This window comes from Pongo abelii, chromosome 2 (genome assembly GCF_028885655.2).
Source record: "Pongo abelii isolate AG06213 chromosome 2, NHGRI_mPonAbe1-v2.0_pri, whole genome shotgun sequence".
NCBI classification, from domain to species: Eukaryota; Metazoa; Chordata; class Mammalia; order Primates; family Hominidae; genus Pongo; species Pongo abelii.
This window is the reverse complement of record NC_085928.1, coordinates 8,297,794-8,314,334: the sequence shown is the minus strand read 5'-3', so window position 1 is coordinate 8,314,334 and position 16,541 is coordinate 8,297,794. Positions and strand designations below refer to the sequence as shown.

The 16,541-nt window shown below is 43.8% G+C and overlaps 1 protein-coding gene across 30 annotated transcripts in view; it reads left to right on the top strand.

Moving 5' to 3' along the window:
* Positions 1-16,541, top strand: part of LOC100452287 (intraflagellar transport protein 122 homolog) — a 79,649-nt gene that overhangs the window by 21,267 nt on the left and 41,841 nt on the right. For 15 of the 30 annotated variants that reach the window (XM_024245093.3, XM_054550540.2, XM_054550539.2 and 12 more), the window contains 7 exons: positions 1,923-1,989; positions 2,991-3,137; positions 4,909-5,085; positions 7,363-7,438; positions 14,337-14,528; positions 14,684-14,822; positions 16,033-16,235. In XM_024245093.3, coding sequence (XP_024100861.3) covers positions 1,923-1,989; positions 2,991-3,137; positions 4,909-5,085; positions 7,363-7,438; positions 14,337-14,528; positions 14,684-14,822; positions 16,033-16,235 — 1,001 coding nt within the window. The remainder of the gene's footprint in view (positions 1-1,922; positions 1,990-2,990; positions 3,138-4,908; positions 5,086-7,362; positions 7,439-14,336; positions 14,529-14,683; positions 14,823-16,032; positions 16,236-16,541) is intronic. The other 15 variants (XM_024245086.3, XM_024245085.3, XM_024245084.3 and 12 more) reach the window with 3 other exon arrangements.

The following is a 16,541-nucleotide window of genomic DNA, read 5'->3' as shown; positions in this document are numbered from 1 at the left end:
GACTCACCCTGGCAGAGACAGTGCAGTTGTCCTCACCTTTGTATTGACCCACCATCTATGTATATGTGAAATTCTTCACTGTTGCAGTTGTACTTCTTGTGCAGTTTGTCATCATTACTTGTTCAGGTGGCTGTAGCTGTCCTCTCTGAGGGGCTGAATACCTTGAGGAGTTCATCCTGGCCACGGTCCCATGCCAGCATTACAGCACTGGTGTAGTACTGGCACAAAAGAGGTGTCAGTAAAATGTCTGGAGGGAGGAAGGGAGTGAAATTGGGCAGAGGCTTGTAGGTTATTTCCATTAATGGTTGATTCTGTTTTCAGCTCTATCAGTCTGTGTTCATTGCTGGTGGATACAATGAAGTCACTAGAGGAGGAGTCAGAGGCCTAATCCCTCTCAGTGTTTCAGTTCCCTTATCTAAAAGGAGCATGCTACTCACCGTGTCTCACTGATACGGTTCTGGTTCTGAGGTTCAAAAGAGAGAATGGAGTTGAAAGCCAATTGTATAAATACATGGAGAAAGGCCTGTCATTTGTTTAACATATTTTATAGCATTTTCTTCATGTGAAGCACTGGTCTGTGTGCTTACACTGGAATATTAAAAAGACAGAATAGAATCCCTACCCTCAAGGAGCTTGTGGTCTTAGGGGAAAGTGGGATTTAAAAAATATAATATTAAGTACTAGTATTTGTTGAATGCTTGCAGTGTGCTAGGCACTGTTGTAAGGATTAGAAATGAATTTCTATTTGAGCTTTATGACAGCCCCTGAGGTGTCAGGTATTATTCTCATTCCCACCCTACTGATGAAAAAAAGGTAGAGGTCCCTTAGCTAGCAAGTGGAGGAACCAGGGCTTGGACCTTAGACCAGGTGATTGTATATACAGCCTGCTCTGTTAAGCACTGCTGAAGGAGGCCCAGGAGGAAGGGGTTTCTTCCAGCTGGGGGCTCCAGGCAGGCTTAGTGGAACACAGATAACATGTGCACAGGTCAAAATGTTTGGAGGAAGCATTCTGGACCAGGGGAAAGGCAAAAAATAACTTGTTTGATATTGCACTTGGCCATGTATTTGTGCACTGGAGTTACCTTCTTGACTGTACTTCGCAACTTGGCAAATAGAAGAATTTGCTTAAGTTGTCTAGACATACACTTGTTGCTATGAGGCACTGAGCCAGGGCATCTGGGACAGGGGGGAGCAAGCCTTAGGTGACCAGTGTGCCATGGAAGAGGCACAGCTCAGATAGAGTCATGTGTTGTGATTGAGACCTATGAAAGAAAACTAGATTTTCGGAAATCATCATTGTTATTTTAAATGCTAGGTTATACTCTGGTTGCAATGTCAGAGTTATGAACAGTGAAATTGTCATTTCTTTGAGAGTCAAATCCCTGAAAAGTTGGCTAGAACTTTACCAATCTATCTTATTTTTCTTCTGAAAGAATTATAGATTCATAGTAAGTTACAAAGATGGTACCAAGAAGTCTATGTACTTTTCATCCAGTTTCCCCCAGTGGATCCATCTTATGTAACTATTATACAATATCAAGACCAGGAAACAGACTGGCACAAAGTGTGTATATTATATAGTTCTGTTGTTTTATCGCATGTGTAGATTACCACCAGCGCAACACAGAACTAAGCCATCACCATGCACTTACCACTTACTGTCATATCTACTCACCTTACCTCCAGTTATCTCCAAACCCTGGTAACCACAAATCTGTTCTCCATTTCTATAATTTTGTCATTCAAGAATGTTATATAAATGGAATTGTACAGTATATGACCTTTTGAGATTATGTTTTTTCATTCAGCATAAAGTCCTGGAGATCCATCTAAGTTGTTGTATGTTTCAATTATTTGTTCCTTTTCATTGCTGGGTAGTATTCCAACCAATCCATCTCCTTTTATATTATTGTGCATTGAAGGGTTGTGGTCTCCTGAACAGAAGTCTGTCTCCAAACACAAATCAAGCAGCAAGATCATCTGCTGCAGGTAAGTGCAGCTCTGACGATAAGATTTACGTTCCTTCATCTTCCACATAGACTCTCAAAATTCAATTATTTCATGCAGCAGGGTAGGTCTTGTGTTAAGTAGTTGGTTTAGGCCCCTGTATTTCCTTTTTTCTTCTTTTTTCGTCTCCTCGATAGGAAAGACTTGTGCCTTTGATCATGAAACAAAAGAGAACTACAAGTTGCCTTCATGCAGTTACTTAGCAACAAGCCTTAACATCCAGCTATACTGAGTGGAGGCTTGTTGAAAATGTGAGGCTGTCATTGTCCAGGAGCATGTGTGGGGAAGAAAGCTTTCCCTCCCACACTTTGATGCTAGACCTGGATTAGAATCCAGAATCTGTCATTGACAGGCCATGTGACCTCAGGAAAGTTACTAAATCTTTCTGAGCTGGAGCTTTACGTTCCTCATCTGACAAATAGGGATAAAAATACTGACTCGACGAGATTGTTGTGAAATGCACACAAACTCATGAGTGTAAAGCGTGCAGGACAGTACCTGGTGTACAGTAGACACTCTAAATGGTAGCTATTCTTGCTGTTCAGCTTCTAGGAGTATATCCCTTCCGTTCAGCATCTGTTGAGCACCTTCTACAAAGCAAGCACTGTTCTAGGGGTTGGAAGACACCAAGTCTGTTCTTAAGGTGCTCTTTAAGTGGGAGGGGATTGAGATGGAGAGTGGGAAGTGGTGGCTGGCCCAGAGATGTAGGCACAAGCTAAGGGCTGTCATAGAGGTATGTACAGAGGGCTGGGGGAGCTCAGAAAGAGGCACCAAGTGGTGCCTTCACTTCTCACTGTTTATTACAGAACTAAATAGCATTTTAAGTTTGATCCTCTATGTCAGGACCGGCGATAATGAAACCATATCCCAGTTGTTGCTGCCTCATCAGACTTTTATTTCAAACCAAGGCATCATCCTCACTAGTTTTACCTTCTGTGGGGTGCTTCCCCTATCCCCATGCCTTTTGTTGGTTGTGTACACAGCTGGACAAATGATGGTCAGTACCTGGCGCTGGGCATGTTCAATGGGATCATCAGCATACGGAACAAAAATGGCGAAGAGAAAGTGAAGATCGAGCGGCCGGGGGGCTCCCTCTCGCCAATATGGTCCATCTGCTGGAACCCTTCAAGGTACTCTTAAAGTTGTCCTCCTTCTAGAACAAACACCATCATGAAGAAGGGCTTTTTGTCTTCCTCAGGTCTCCCTACATTCAAAGGCTTCTCACCTCACTTGGATGGTCTGTTTTAGAACCTGTCCCATTTGTATGAATTTTTTTTTTTAACAGTCCTGCTACCTGAGAATGTATGGAATTTGTTAAGAGCCTCCTCAAAAGTTGAGTTTTGGAATGAATCCTGGACATTTTAGCAAAGCAGATGAGCTATTTAGGCCAGGCCAAAGTGTGTGTGTGGCGTGTGTGTGTGCGCACATGTGCACGCACACATATGTGTACGTGCACATGTACATGAGTATGGTGTGTGTGTGTGGTGTGTGAGTGATGCAGCAGGACCATTTCCTTATGAATCAATAGTGGAGCTCTTTGCTGTGGCTTTATTTTTGCCTTTCCTTTTTTAGTTCTTCCCTCCAAGTTTGGGCAGAATATGTGCCCACCTGTTAATAAATAGCTTTTTCATGAGCCTTTTTTTGCCCTTGTCAGAAAGTCAAAATTAAGTCTACAGATGTCCCTAAAGCCTAGAGATACACAAACAATTGGCACCTACCTTCTCAAATTTTATACACACTTTCCTTTCTATGTCCATGTGACTTTGAGAGTAAACTAATTACATGCTCTTTTTTCTTTTTTGAGATGGAGTCTCGCTCGGTTGCCCAGCCTGGAGTGCAATGGCGCAATCTCGGCTCACTGCAACCTCCACCTCCTGGGTTCACGCAGTTCTCCTGTCTCAGCCTCCTGAGTGGCTGGGATTACAGGTGCCTGCCACCACGCCTGGCTAATTTTTTGTTGCCACCACACCTGGCTAATTTTTTGTATTTTTAGTAGAGACGGGGTTTCACCATGTTGGCCAGGTTGGTCTTGAACTCCTGACCTCAGGTTATCCACCCACCTCAGCCTCCCAAAGTGCTGGGATTACAGGTGTGAGCCACTGCGCCTGACCCTATATGCTCTTTATATATCCTATAATGTTATTAAACCATCAATATCCTTTACAGAGTCCTCTGAAGGTAGATGAAAGGTCCTACTTGTTTACCAGCTCAATGTCATTTTACAGATGGTTGCCTACTTGATTTAGAAGGTTGTTTGGAAGGTTATTATGCTTCTTCCTGAATAATTTTTTCTGGCCCATGCTGTACCATGCATGTCTAATGCTGTCAAAGGCCATTAGCCCGCCCCAGAGTTCCTGCTGTTTGATTTGTGGCTGCAGAGGACTTGGTGGCTCTAGGCTACCATTTTTAATTCATGAGAAGCAGGAGACCCTGTATACCTGGTGGCTGTCCTCCTCCAGGTAGGGTTCAGGGGCTCCTTTTATTAATTATTATTATTATTATTATTATTGATTTTATTTTTATTTTTTTGAGACGGGGTCTCACTCTGTCACCCAGGCTGGAGTGCAGTGATGCAATCTTGGCTCACTGCAACCTCCGCCTCCCAGGTTCAAGCAATCCTCTCACTTCAGCCTCCCGAGTAGCTTGGATCACAGGCACATGCCACTACACCTGTGTAATTTTTTGTATTTTTTTGATAGAGACAGGGTTTCACCATGTTGGCCAGGCTGGTCTTGAACTCCTGATGTCGGGCGATTCCCTTGCCTTGGCCTTCCGAATTGCTGGGATTACAGGCATGAGTCACTGCACCCGGCCCCCAGGGGCTCCTTGACAGGATTTTAAATTATAGTTTTAGTGTAGTTCTAGGCAATGTAATTTTGAACAACTACTTACTGTCTACAGCCGATGGGAGAGTTTCTGGATGAACAGAGAGAATGAGGATGCCGAGGATGTCATTGTCAACAGATATATTCAGGAAATCCCTTCCACTCTGAAGTCAGCAGTGTACAGTAGTCAGGGTAGTGAGGCAGAGGAGGAAGAACCAGAGGAAGAAGACGACAGTCCCAGGGACGACAACTTGTGAGTGTGTCCCAATGAGTAGGAACCCTTCTGGTAAGGGCCCAGGCCCCACACAGACTTGCCAGGACAGATGTTAAGCTGCTTGGCCAAGGGAGTGCAGGGACTAGGGGGAACTGTGGGTGAAAGCGCCTTCAAAAAAAGGAGACACACCCTTAAAACTTGTGTGTGGGTTATAAAGTGATCCTGTGAAAAACTATAGGAAATACTGAAAAGACTAAAGGAGAAAGTTCACCTTTTCTGATAAAACCCCATCCCCTGAGGAAATCACTGTTAGCAATCTAGTGTATTTCTCCTCAGTCTTTTAGTGTGTTCATATAATTAACTAAGTCATATTCTGCTTTTTTTTTCACTTAACATTATAGTATGAACCCTTTCCAGTAACATTACAAATCCTTCGAAGAACATGATTTTTAATGGCTGAAAAGTGTGCCCTTTTGTGGATGCCCCATCACTCAACACTTCCTCTATTACTGGACACGTTTCTTAGCCTGTTCCCACACTATCCCTTACCTTACCTTGCATTTTCTAGGATGCATATCAGAGAGGAAGCCCTTACCTTAGCCACAGTCTTCACTCCCGAATCCTGGCTGTCTTGTCATTCTTTCTTCTCTTCAGTCGAGATTTCTTCCTTCAGTCGAGGGAAAACATGGGCAGGCCAGAGTGGGGAAAGCTGGGGTAGCCAGGATATCTCAGTTGAGCAGTAGAGATCTAGCTTGAGACTTTCCAAACTGTTTTCCATGGTACCTGAGTTTCCTTGTAAGAGTCCCACCCTGAGGTCATGGGGGCTGGGAGGTGGGGACAAGTAAAGGAGGAAGGTATGGCTTTGGGTCCCCATCTCAGTGCCTTTGATTGTTTCAACATGAGTTTTTGTTTCATAAAGAATCCTACTGCCCCAGGAGGTAAAAGGGGGTTGAAAATCACTAATACATCTCACAGGGACTGAGCCCAGCCCAGAGCCATATGTGGCCTCCCCAAGAGGGCTCACTGGTGGGCTGGGCTCCTGGATTGTGTTTGGACTTTGGACTTCAGTGCCAGTCACACAAAGATCATCTGCAGGCTCCCTCATTAACATACCTCTTGGTCTTTGTCTCTTTTCCCTTAGTTTTGAGTTAGTGCCTATGACATTTGCCACTCTTGGCTGGGTTTTACAAACAAGGCTTTACCTTGCCTGCCTACATATCCAGTGGTGCTACCAGGTGACCACAAGATACTGGGATCAGAAAAAGCTGGAATTAATAAACAAAGAGGCAACATTAGGTGGATTAAGACCCAGCCTCAAAGGCTAGGAATGCTTTTCTTTTTTTTCTGAGACAGAGTCTGGCTCTGTCACCCGGGCTGGAGTGCAGTGGCACGATCTCGGCTCACTGCAACTTCCGCCTCCTGGGTTCTAAGCGATTCTTGTGCCTCAGCTGGAATAGCTGGGATTACAGGCGCGGGACACCACACCCAACTAATTTTGTATTTTCAGTAAAGATAGGGTTTCCCCATGTTGGCCAGGCTGGTCTCGAACTCCTGACCTCAGGTGATCCACCTGCCTCAACCTCCCAAAGTGCTGGGATTACAAGCGTGAGCCGTCACGGGCTGCTGCTTTTCTCTTGAACTAGACTCCCAAGTAGCTTGCTCTCCAGCCTCAGGCAAGGGAGTTTCTCCTGTGTGCTGGTCCTACAGTCCCAGCCCCACGGCACTGATCCCCATAGGTTCTCAAAGACAGTTGTTTGTTTTCAGAGAGCCCATTGCTCTTTTTTGAAAATTAGATTCAGTCAGAAACCATTTCACCTGTGCAAGGACCCCCGCCTGCAGGAGAACCTATTTTTAGGTGTTAATTTTCTTTCTTCAGAAAGAGCAAGCAAGTTTCCCTTCTATTAAAAAATGCCTTTGTACTGCAAGAGATGTTTCTCTGCCATCTTCCCACATTTTCTAGTATGTAAGAGAAAAACAGTCTCAATATTGCAGTCTTGCCTATCTTAGTGTTGCCCCCCGGTAAGCTCTGAAATGAGAGGTTTGTCTTCTTCAGCTGTAGCAGTGTCCCCAGCACCATAAGCTCATAGCAGGGGACTCAGTGAAACAGCAGATCCCAGGAAGGCTGAACCTCAACTCTGCTTCATCCCATAAGACTGATTGATGGGTTGGGCCAAATTATAACTTTTGGCTTCAGTAAAGCTGTACAACATTTGGCAACCTGAGGCCAGGGCTTTCTTGTTCCTGTTTAAGCCCTTAGAGCTATACTCATCAGCAGGCTGTGGCCCTTCATAACCTCTTTTATCTTCTGTTGATTAGAGAGGAACGTAATGACATCCTGGCTGTGGCTGACTGGGGACAGAAAGTTTCCTTCTACCAACTGAGTGGAAAACAGGTATGTAGCCCTGTACAAATCCAATTTCAGTCATGCCTGTTATATTTTCATTTTCTGAGATTCTATTACTATTAATTATACATTATCATTGTTAGTTCCTGCTTATTGAGCATTTGCTGTGATACCAGGTACTGTGCTCACTGCTTTGCATACTTTATCCTATTTTATTCGTATAAAACCCAATGAAGTGGGTACTACTTTCCTTATCAACTTTTTAGAAATGAGCAAACCAGAACTCAGAGCAGTGAAATTATATGCCCAAGATCTCACACAGCTAGTAAATGGTGGAGCCTAGGAGTTAAACCCAGATTGGTTTGACTTTAAAATCTAGCTCTTAGTTTTGACCTTACTTTCCTCTATTTGCTTTCTTTCATTCAACCAACATTTATGAGTACCTACTTAGGAAAGCCCTTTCATAAAGGAGCTGCTGACATAGAGCCGGGAAAGTGATAGCCTCTACCTGCAAGAGCTCACAGGCTGGCGGAGACACACTTGATAGCAAAGAGCCCCTGTGTGGTGTGGTATGTGACACAATAGAAAGCTGTACAGATAGACAGCCTTTAGGGACACAAAAGATGGTAACATCACTACTTGGTAGAGATGGGAGGTCTTGTTAGAGGTTATCTTTGAGCAGGCTATCTTTGAGTTAGGCTGAGGACATTGGGAATGGTGTTTCAGGCAGAAAAAAAATGAGCATGTATCAAAGCAGGAAGGAATGAGAATATATGACGGTTCAGAGAATGGTGAGTTGTACAGGGTGACTGCATCTCAGATTTTGTGACCTGAAAAGAGAGCTGAAGAGGAACATGGGGGTATGATTTTTTATTTTTTATTTATTTATTTTTAATTTTTTTTTTGAGACGGAGTCTCACTGTGTGGCCCAGGCTGGAGTGCAGTGGCTCAGTCTTGGCTCACTGCAAGCTCCGCCTCCTGGGTTCACGCCATTCTCCTACCTCGGCCTCCTGAGTAGCTGGGACTACAGGCGCCCACCACCACGCCTGGCTAATATTTTTTGTATTTTTAGTAGAGACAGGGTTTCACTGTGTTAGCCAGGATGGTCTCAATCTCCTGACCTCGTGATCCGCCCGCCTCAGCCTCCCAAAGTGCTGGGATTACAGGCATGAGCCACCACCCCCGGCCTATGATTTTTTGTTTGTTTGTTTTGAGACAGAGTCTCGCTCTGTCGCCTAGGCTGGAGTGTAATGGTGCAATTTCGGTTCACTGCAACCTCTGCCTCACGGGTTCAAGAGATTCTCCTGCCTCAGCCTCCTGGGTAGCTGGGATTACAGGCATGTGCCACCATGTCCGGGTAATTTTGTATTTTTAGTAGTGTTTGTATTTCTCTATGTTGGTCAGGCTGGTCTCAAACTCCTGATCTCAGGTAATCCGCCTGCCTCAGTCTCCCAAAGTGCTGGGATTATAGGCATGAGCTGCCACCATGCCTGGCCGGGGACGTGATTATAAAGGACCTGAGTAGTATGAATAAGAAGTTTGAACATCATATGCTGTAAGTATTCAGGAGCCATAGGTGGCAGGAAGTGGCATCACAGATTCTTGCTTCAGAAGAATAACTTGTTTCCATGAAGGGTGGATTAAAATATAGAGAGCATGGTAGTAGGATGACTTATTAGTAGGCAGGAAATGCCAAGGATTAGAGTAAAGGTGCTGGGTACAGGTTTCACACCACAGCCAAGCAAGTGAGAAATGCAACCTGTGCAGTGAAGCCTTTAATTTCATAGCATCCTTATTCCTCAAAACATGTCATGTAAGAGGGAAGAGTTTTAGATGTGTGTAGCCCAGCTTTTTGGCCATTTCTTCTACCCCTGCCTTACCATTGGTCATTTCTTTTGTATTCGAGTAAAGAAAAGATAAAGGGAGCAGATAATGAACTGTTTTCTCAGTTTCCCATGGCTGATTTCCTAAAACTCTCATTTTAATTAACTATCATCTAGTTTCCCTGGCCCTCTCTATTCATCTGCTTAATGTGTGTACGTCATCATTCAACAGATATTTATTTGCACACCTACTGTGTACGAGGCACTGGATGTGGGTACTGAAGACTCTTGGGAACAAATAACCACATTGCAGTGGGAGGGAATGGGGTCTTATTGCTATGGCCACAGAAGAAAAGAGCTCAACATGGCGGAGGGCCACAGGAAATATCTTGCATGTATGCAGCCCCAGAGCTCATGTTGTGGCCCAAAGTTTCTGCACAATAAGCAACCTTAACCTGCTGAGATGGCAATCCCAATTTGTTTGGGACAGTAAAATTGTTTTCTTGGTGGGTAAGTGTCTTTCCTTCCCAATCTGGGAAGATTTAGAATTCAATATAGGATGATGAAGTAAATCAAACCCATACTTTTGTGTTAGTCTGAGGTATAATTTGTGTATTTTTGTCATCTGAAGTGTTAGTAATACTTAAGAGGATCTGGCTTAATAATAATAATAGCTAACATTTATTGAATTCCAGGCATTATATAAACTCTTTACAAGGATTAACTCTTTTAATCCTTATAACAACCCTGTGAGGTAAATACCGTTATCATCACTATTTTACATGTAAGAAAATTGAAGCACAGAGAGGCTCAATAATTTGCCCAAAGGCACACATTTAGTCTGTGGTCCACCCTTCTGAAACCCAGGCCTACTGGTGCCAGAATCCATATTAGAATGTCTGTCAGATTAGTCTTGCAATGACCATTTAAAAGTTGTATTGAGTAATTTTATATGTCTGATTTTATTTACTTTTTGAGGAAAGGTCTCACCCTGTTACCCAGGCTGGAGTGCAGTGGTATGATCATGGTTCACTGCAGCCTTGATCCCCCTGGGCTCAAGGAATCTTCCCACTTTGGCCTTCCAAGTAGCTGGGACTATAGGCACATGCTACTACACCCTGCTAATTAAAAAAAAATTTTTTTTTTTTTTTTTTTTTTTGTAGAGATAGGGTCCCCTATGTTGTCCAGGCTGGTCTCAAACTCCTGGGCTCAAATGATTCTTCTGCCTTGGCTTCCCAAACTGCTGGGAATACAAGTGTGAGCCACCATATCTGGCCTACTTCTGATTTTAAGTGGAAAGATAAGAATTATATTTAAAGTGTATATTATTTAAGGTTCCTAAGCAATATTGGAATGCTTAAGCAATTTGTTACATTTTTCTTCTTCGTGTTCACTGAGCCTTTTGAATCTACACATTGATATCTTTCTGTCTTTCACCAAATGTGAAAACATTTTGGCCATGATTTCTTGAAATATTTCTTCTTCTCCATTCTTTCCTTTCCTCTGGAACTCTAATTACACTTACATTAGACCTTTTGTTACTGTTCTCCAAGTCATCGAGGCCCTGTTATTATTTTTTTAAATCTCTTCTTTTCCCTCTGATCTTCAGATTAGAGGATTTCTATTGTTCAGTATTAAATTTCATTGACTCTTCTGCAACTTCCAATATTTCTCTTAAGCTTATTCAGTGTATATTTGTTTCAGTTATTATTGGATTTTTCCTTTTCTAGAATTTCCATTTGGTTCTTTTTTCCTTTTTATTCATTACAAGCATATTTTTCTTTATAGCCTTAATCATAGTTATAATAACTGTTTTAAAATTCTCATCTGCAGCTGGGCATGGTGGCTCATGCCTGTAATCTTATACTTTTGGAGGCCAAGGAGGGAGGATTGCTTGAGGCCAGCAGTTCAAGACTAGCCTGGGCTACATAGAGAGACTCCATCCCTAAAAACAAACAAACAAATTAGCCAGGGAGGTGGCTGGCACCCATTGTCCTAACAACTCAGGAGGCTGAGGCGGGAGTATTCCCAAGCTGAGGAGTTCAAGGCTGCAGTGAACTCTTACCACCGCACTCCAGCCTGGGTGACAGAGCAAGACCTGTGCCCAAAAAGCAAACAAAAATTCTCATCTGCTATTTCTAACATTTGGGTCGTCATGGTTCAGTCTCCATTGATTTTTTTCCCTTGAATATGGTTCACATTTTCCTGCTTTGGGGAATTTTGAATTGTACTCAATATTGTGAGTAATACGTCATAGAGACTCATATCCATCATGTTCCTCTGAAGATTATTGTGTATGTTTCTGTGTATATATGTTTAAGCAGGCAGTTTACTTTGTTGGGCTCAAAATCAAAACTCCATGTTTTCAGTGGTGTCAGCAGCTGACATCTCTGTGCAGTTCTTTAGCTGTAGCTAGGCTGCTTGGCATCTTGTCACAGTTTATAGTTCAAGGGTTTCCAGATACTCAGCGGAGTTTATGTGCAGAATTTAAGCTCTTACTTTGCTTCTCTCTTCTGGGATTTCCCACTTCACTTGCCGGGTGCTGTGGTCCTCCCAAATTCTATATTCACCCAACATGATGGTTGAAGAGGGCTGCCCTCAGGCAAAAACCCTTAAAAAAAATGAGAAGTTCACCTAGTGCTTGTTCCCTTCTTCCAGATGTGCATGTGTCTTCTGTTCCTGTCTGCTTTTGGTTGCCCTGAAATGGTTGTTGTTTATAGTTGGTCCAGAGTTTATTGTTGTTACTTGTGGGAGTATTGGTCCGATAGGAACTACTGAGCCATTTCCAGAATCTGCTAGCCTTCCATGTCGTGATTCATAAGAATTTTTAGTTTTCTTGTTAGGTTTTCTAGCATCAGATAAGTGCTAGGGAAAGTTTTGGTTGCTAGGCATTTGAAATTCCTGAACAGGAAAGGAAATTTGATTGTATTAAACTTATAATTGCAGTTTAAATTGGTGTAAGAGAATTAATTTAACTAAGTTTTGAATGGGACTGGATATTTAAGGGATTTTATAATCTGTTCAAAATTGAATTCCTTAAACAGTCAAAGTCAATTGGCTGTTCACTTTAACTAGATTTATAAATAGGAAAATATTTGTAAATTGAACTTAAAAACTTAAGGAGAAACCAGTTCCCTAAAGTTATTTCTTTTATAAATTGAATATTAGTTTAATAATGTTAATCACAAATAGTCTTTTTATTCACAAAAGACACCCTTGGGGCAGCAAAAAACTCCCGTGGTAATAAGGAACTTAGGCTTTAGTGGGGCAGACCTGATTAACCCTGTGTCTACAGACGAGAGAAGTGCAATGGGATAGCCGAGTACAAAGCGCTGTTGGAGGATGAGGGGATGGGGATTGAAGATGTTCCTGGAGGAGATGACACCTGGCAGACAAAGTGAGGGAAAGAGCATTCCTGGCTGGGCCTAGGAATGGTGTGGAGTGTAGCACCTGTGAGGATGTGGAGGCCTGAAAAAGCATTGCCTGCTTAGGAAACTTACAAGTTCATTTTGGCTGAGAGAATGACCTTGGGGGCTGAGCTCGGGAGTTTGACCTTCATCCTAGAAGCTGAGGAAGCACCATCAAGAAAGAGAAAAGACAACCCACAGAATGAGAGAAGTTTTACAACTCATATATCTGATAAGGGACTTGTATCTGGAATATATAAAGAGCTATAAAGACAGGGCTGGGCATGGTGGTTCACACGTGTAATCCCAGTGCTTTGGGAGGCAGAGACAGGGAGATCACTTGAGAATAGGAGTTCAGGACCAACCTGGGTAACATAGTGGGACCCCATCTCTAAAAAAATATATTTTTAACTAGCTGAGTGTGGTGGTATATGCCTCTAGTCCCAGCTACTGGGGGTGGCGAGGGGCTGCGGCAGAGGAATTGAGCCCAGAAGTTCAAGGTTGCTTTGGGTTATGATCATACGACTGCATTCCAGCCTAAGCCACAGAGTGAGACATTTCTCTGTGGCCAATAAGCACATGAAATGATGCTCCATATCATTAGCCATCAGGAAAATGCAAATTGAAACCACAATGAGATAATTCACATGCACTAAAATGGAGAAATTGGAATCCTCATACACTGCTAATGCAAATATAAAATGGTGCATTCACTTTGAAAAGTGTAGCAGTTCCTAAAAAGGTTCAACATAGAGTTTAAAAATAAAAAGAATTTAGGCCAGGAGCTATGACTCACTCCTGTAATCCTAGCACTTTGGGAGGCCAAGGTGGGTGGATCATCTGAGCTCAGGAGTTTGAGACTAGCTGGGACGACAAGGAGAAACACCGTCTCTGCAAAAAATACAAAAATTATCCAGGCATGGTGGCACACATCTGTAGTCCCAGCTACTTGGGAGGCTGAGGTAGGAGGATCACTTGAAGCTGGGAAGTGGAGGTTGCAGTAAGCCAAGATCACGCCACTGCACTCCAGCCTGGGCAACAGAGTCAGACCCTTTTTCAAAAAAAAAAATTTTGCCAGGCATAGTGGCACTCACCTATGGTCCCAGCTACTTAGGAGGCTGAGGCAGGAAGATTGCTTGAGTCCAGGAGTTCAAGGCTGCGGTGAGCCGTAATTGCACCACTGCACTCCAGCCTGGGTGACAGAGTGAGACCCCATCTTGAAATAAACAAGAATTAAATAAAGAGAAGTAGTATGGGTGTAGTTGCAGAATAAAGGACAGTCTTTAAACTGAATAAACTCAGCTTTATAAAATACTTTTTTAAAAAGGCGGAGAAAAGAAGCTGAGGGAACCCATTGAACTATAGGAAGAACTATATTTGCAGAGGGAGGGGGGCCTTTGGAAGCAAAACCACCCACAGTCTCCATCTTGGCTGAGGAGCCCTGACACACTCCTGCACTCCTGGAGCACTTGGATGGGACTAGGGGAGGTGCCACTGACTCTAGGAGCTGAGGATTGGTCTGTGTGGAGGACGAGTAGGGAGATGCAGAGGGAGAGAGGCCCGTGTTCACCATGGGATGACACAGGAGAAAAGGCTGGCCAGCTCTCCCTGTCTTCCCAACTCCCTCTAAAGTTGGCGAGAGAAGCCCTTAATTGTATTGCAATGGTTATGGATTCAGAAATGGTTTTTCCCTTGGTGTGTGTTCTTTTTCCTTAGATTGGAAAGGATCGGGCACTGAACTTTGACCCCTGCTGCATCAGCTACTTTACTAAAGGCGAGTACATTTTGCTGGGGGGTTCAGACAAGCAAGTATCTCTTTTCACCAAGGATGGAGTGCGGCTTGGGACTGTTGGGGAGCAGAACTCCTGGGTGTGGACGTGTCAAGCGAAACCGGATTCCAACTATGTGGTAAGCAGAGGAAGTTTGTTCTGTGGGGCCATGGCTTGAAGAGGCACTGAGTGGCTGCCGTGTCTCGAGTCACATCACTGGGGTTTGTGTCTGACAAATGGGGGATGCAGACTTTCTCCAGAGAGCTGGGAATTGACAGTTCTGTCACCCTGCAGGTGGTTGGCTGCCAGGACGGCACCATTTCCTTCTACCAGCTTATTTTCAGCACAGTCCATGGGCTTTACAAGGATCGCTATGCGTACAGGGATAGCATGACTGATGTCATTGTGCAGCACCTGATCACTGAGCAGAAAGGTAAGAGGCAGGTCCAGACCTTGGGAAGAGGGACAGGTGGAAGCAGGTGGAAAAGGCTGGTGACAGGGCACTTGAAATGACAGGAAAGGTTTCTCCTTGGCGTTTTGCAAACCTGTTAGCCACTGGGTCTGTGTCTTGTTTGTTTGTTTTTTTTTTGGTGGGGGAAGTAGGGATGCCAGTCTCCTTGAGGATCTCATGAAAGCAATAAATCCTCTCTGAAAAATGTACCAACTCAGAATTTTGCACATAATTTCAAGGAGTACATGAATTTCCTTAGTGAGAGAGGATGATTTATGACAGGTTGGAGCCAGGTGGTTGACCTGCATGGGTCTTCGTGGACCTTTATCCTTTCTGGTCAGAGTCACTGTGGGGTGCTTCTCCCTCAGCTCCGTCTCCACTTGCCTCCTGATGTGTCCTTCTGCCAGAGATGAGCAGTGGAATTGGATTGGCACAGGCTTAGTCAGAAGATCAGGGTTCCCGGCCTAGCATAGTCATTCTAAGCCCTAAGACTTCAGTCTCTCCCTCTGTCCACTTAAGTTGCTGTGCTGGTTAAATAGACTCAATCCACTTACTTCAGGTGTATTCATATCTGGATGTGCTGGCCTTAGTGCACTGCTGGGTGCCTTTGCAAGGGATCCAGGTGGGGGGTTGTCTTGTAGATTCAGATGAGTGTCCTTTGGTCCCCCTGGGGGACCCTATCTTTTTGAAGATTCTGGCTGTGGTGGTTGGGGCAAAGCCCCTTGGGTAGCTTCACAGTGTCCCCCTCAGGGACATTTTCTCCACCTGGTCTGTAGTGGAAGTGTAGAGCCTGGTGTGTACCAGAAATTATGTGTCTTCCCCGTTTGTCAAGGAGGTGGGCAGGGAGCGGCCAGAGTTGAGGTCAGTTACTTAGGCAGGCTTCTGATCACCAGAGGCCACTAGTGCTGTGCAGAGGAGTTTATATTTGTATCCAGCAAGTGATGGTAACAGTGAGTAGTTTATTTCCATACTCATCTGTCAGCCTTGGACCATGAAGATTGTGTCCCATAGGACTTTGGATCCCAGGGTTTAGCAGAGTTGATTGTATGTATTAGATACTCTAAAGACTTTTCAATGAGAGTATCTCACTTTAATTGCCAGTAGCGCTAAGTAAATGATGGCTTTTAATTTCTCTGCCTTCCACGTTACATAACAGCCTCTTGCTAGAACTAGATATTTTTCTCTTTGACAGTTCGGATTAAATGCAAAGAGCTTGTCAAGAAGATTGCCATCTACAGAAATCGATTGGCTATCCAACTGCCAGAGAAAATCCTCATCTATGAATTGTATTCAGAGGATTCATCAGACATGCATTACCGGGTAAAGGAGAAGATTATCAAGAAGTTTGAGTGCAACCTCCTGGTGGTGTGTGCCAATCACATCATCCTGTGCCAGGTGAGCAGCAGCATGTTGAAGGAGTTGGGCTGAATTCCATTTGTGCTCCCCCCAGTGATAGGGTGCCCATCTTATGGTTTTAAAACTGGTCACTAGAAAACAAGTCTGTTCCATCAAACTAAGTGGTGCTTATTGGCTTTCATTTTCCTGGCATCTGGATGAAACAGACTCTATCAGCAAGTCATGAGCCATAAACTGGAGAATGTTTTTTTGTTTTATTTTATTTTATTATTTTTTAAAAAATATTTTTCTTGAGACAGACAGGGTCTCGCTCTGTTGCCCAGGCTGGAATGCAGTGGCACAATT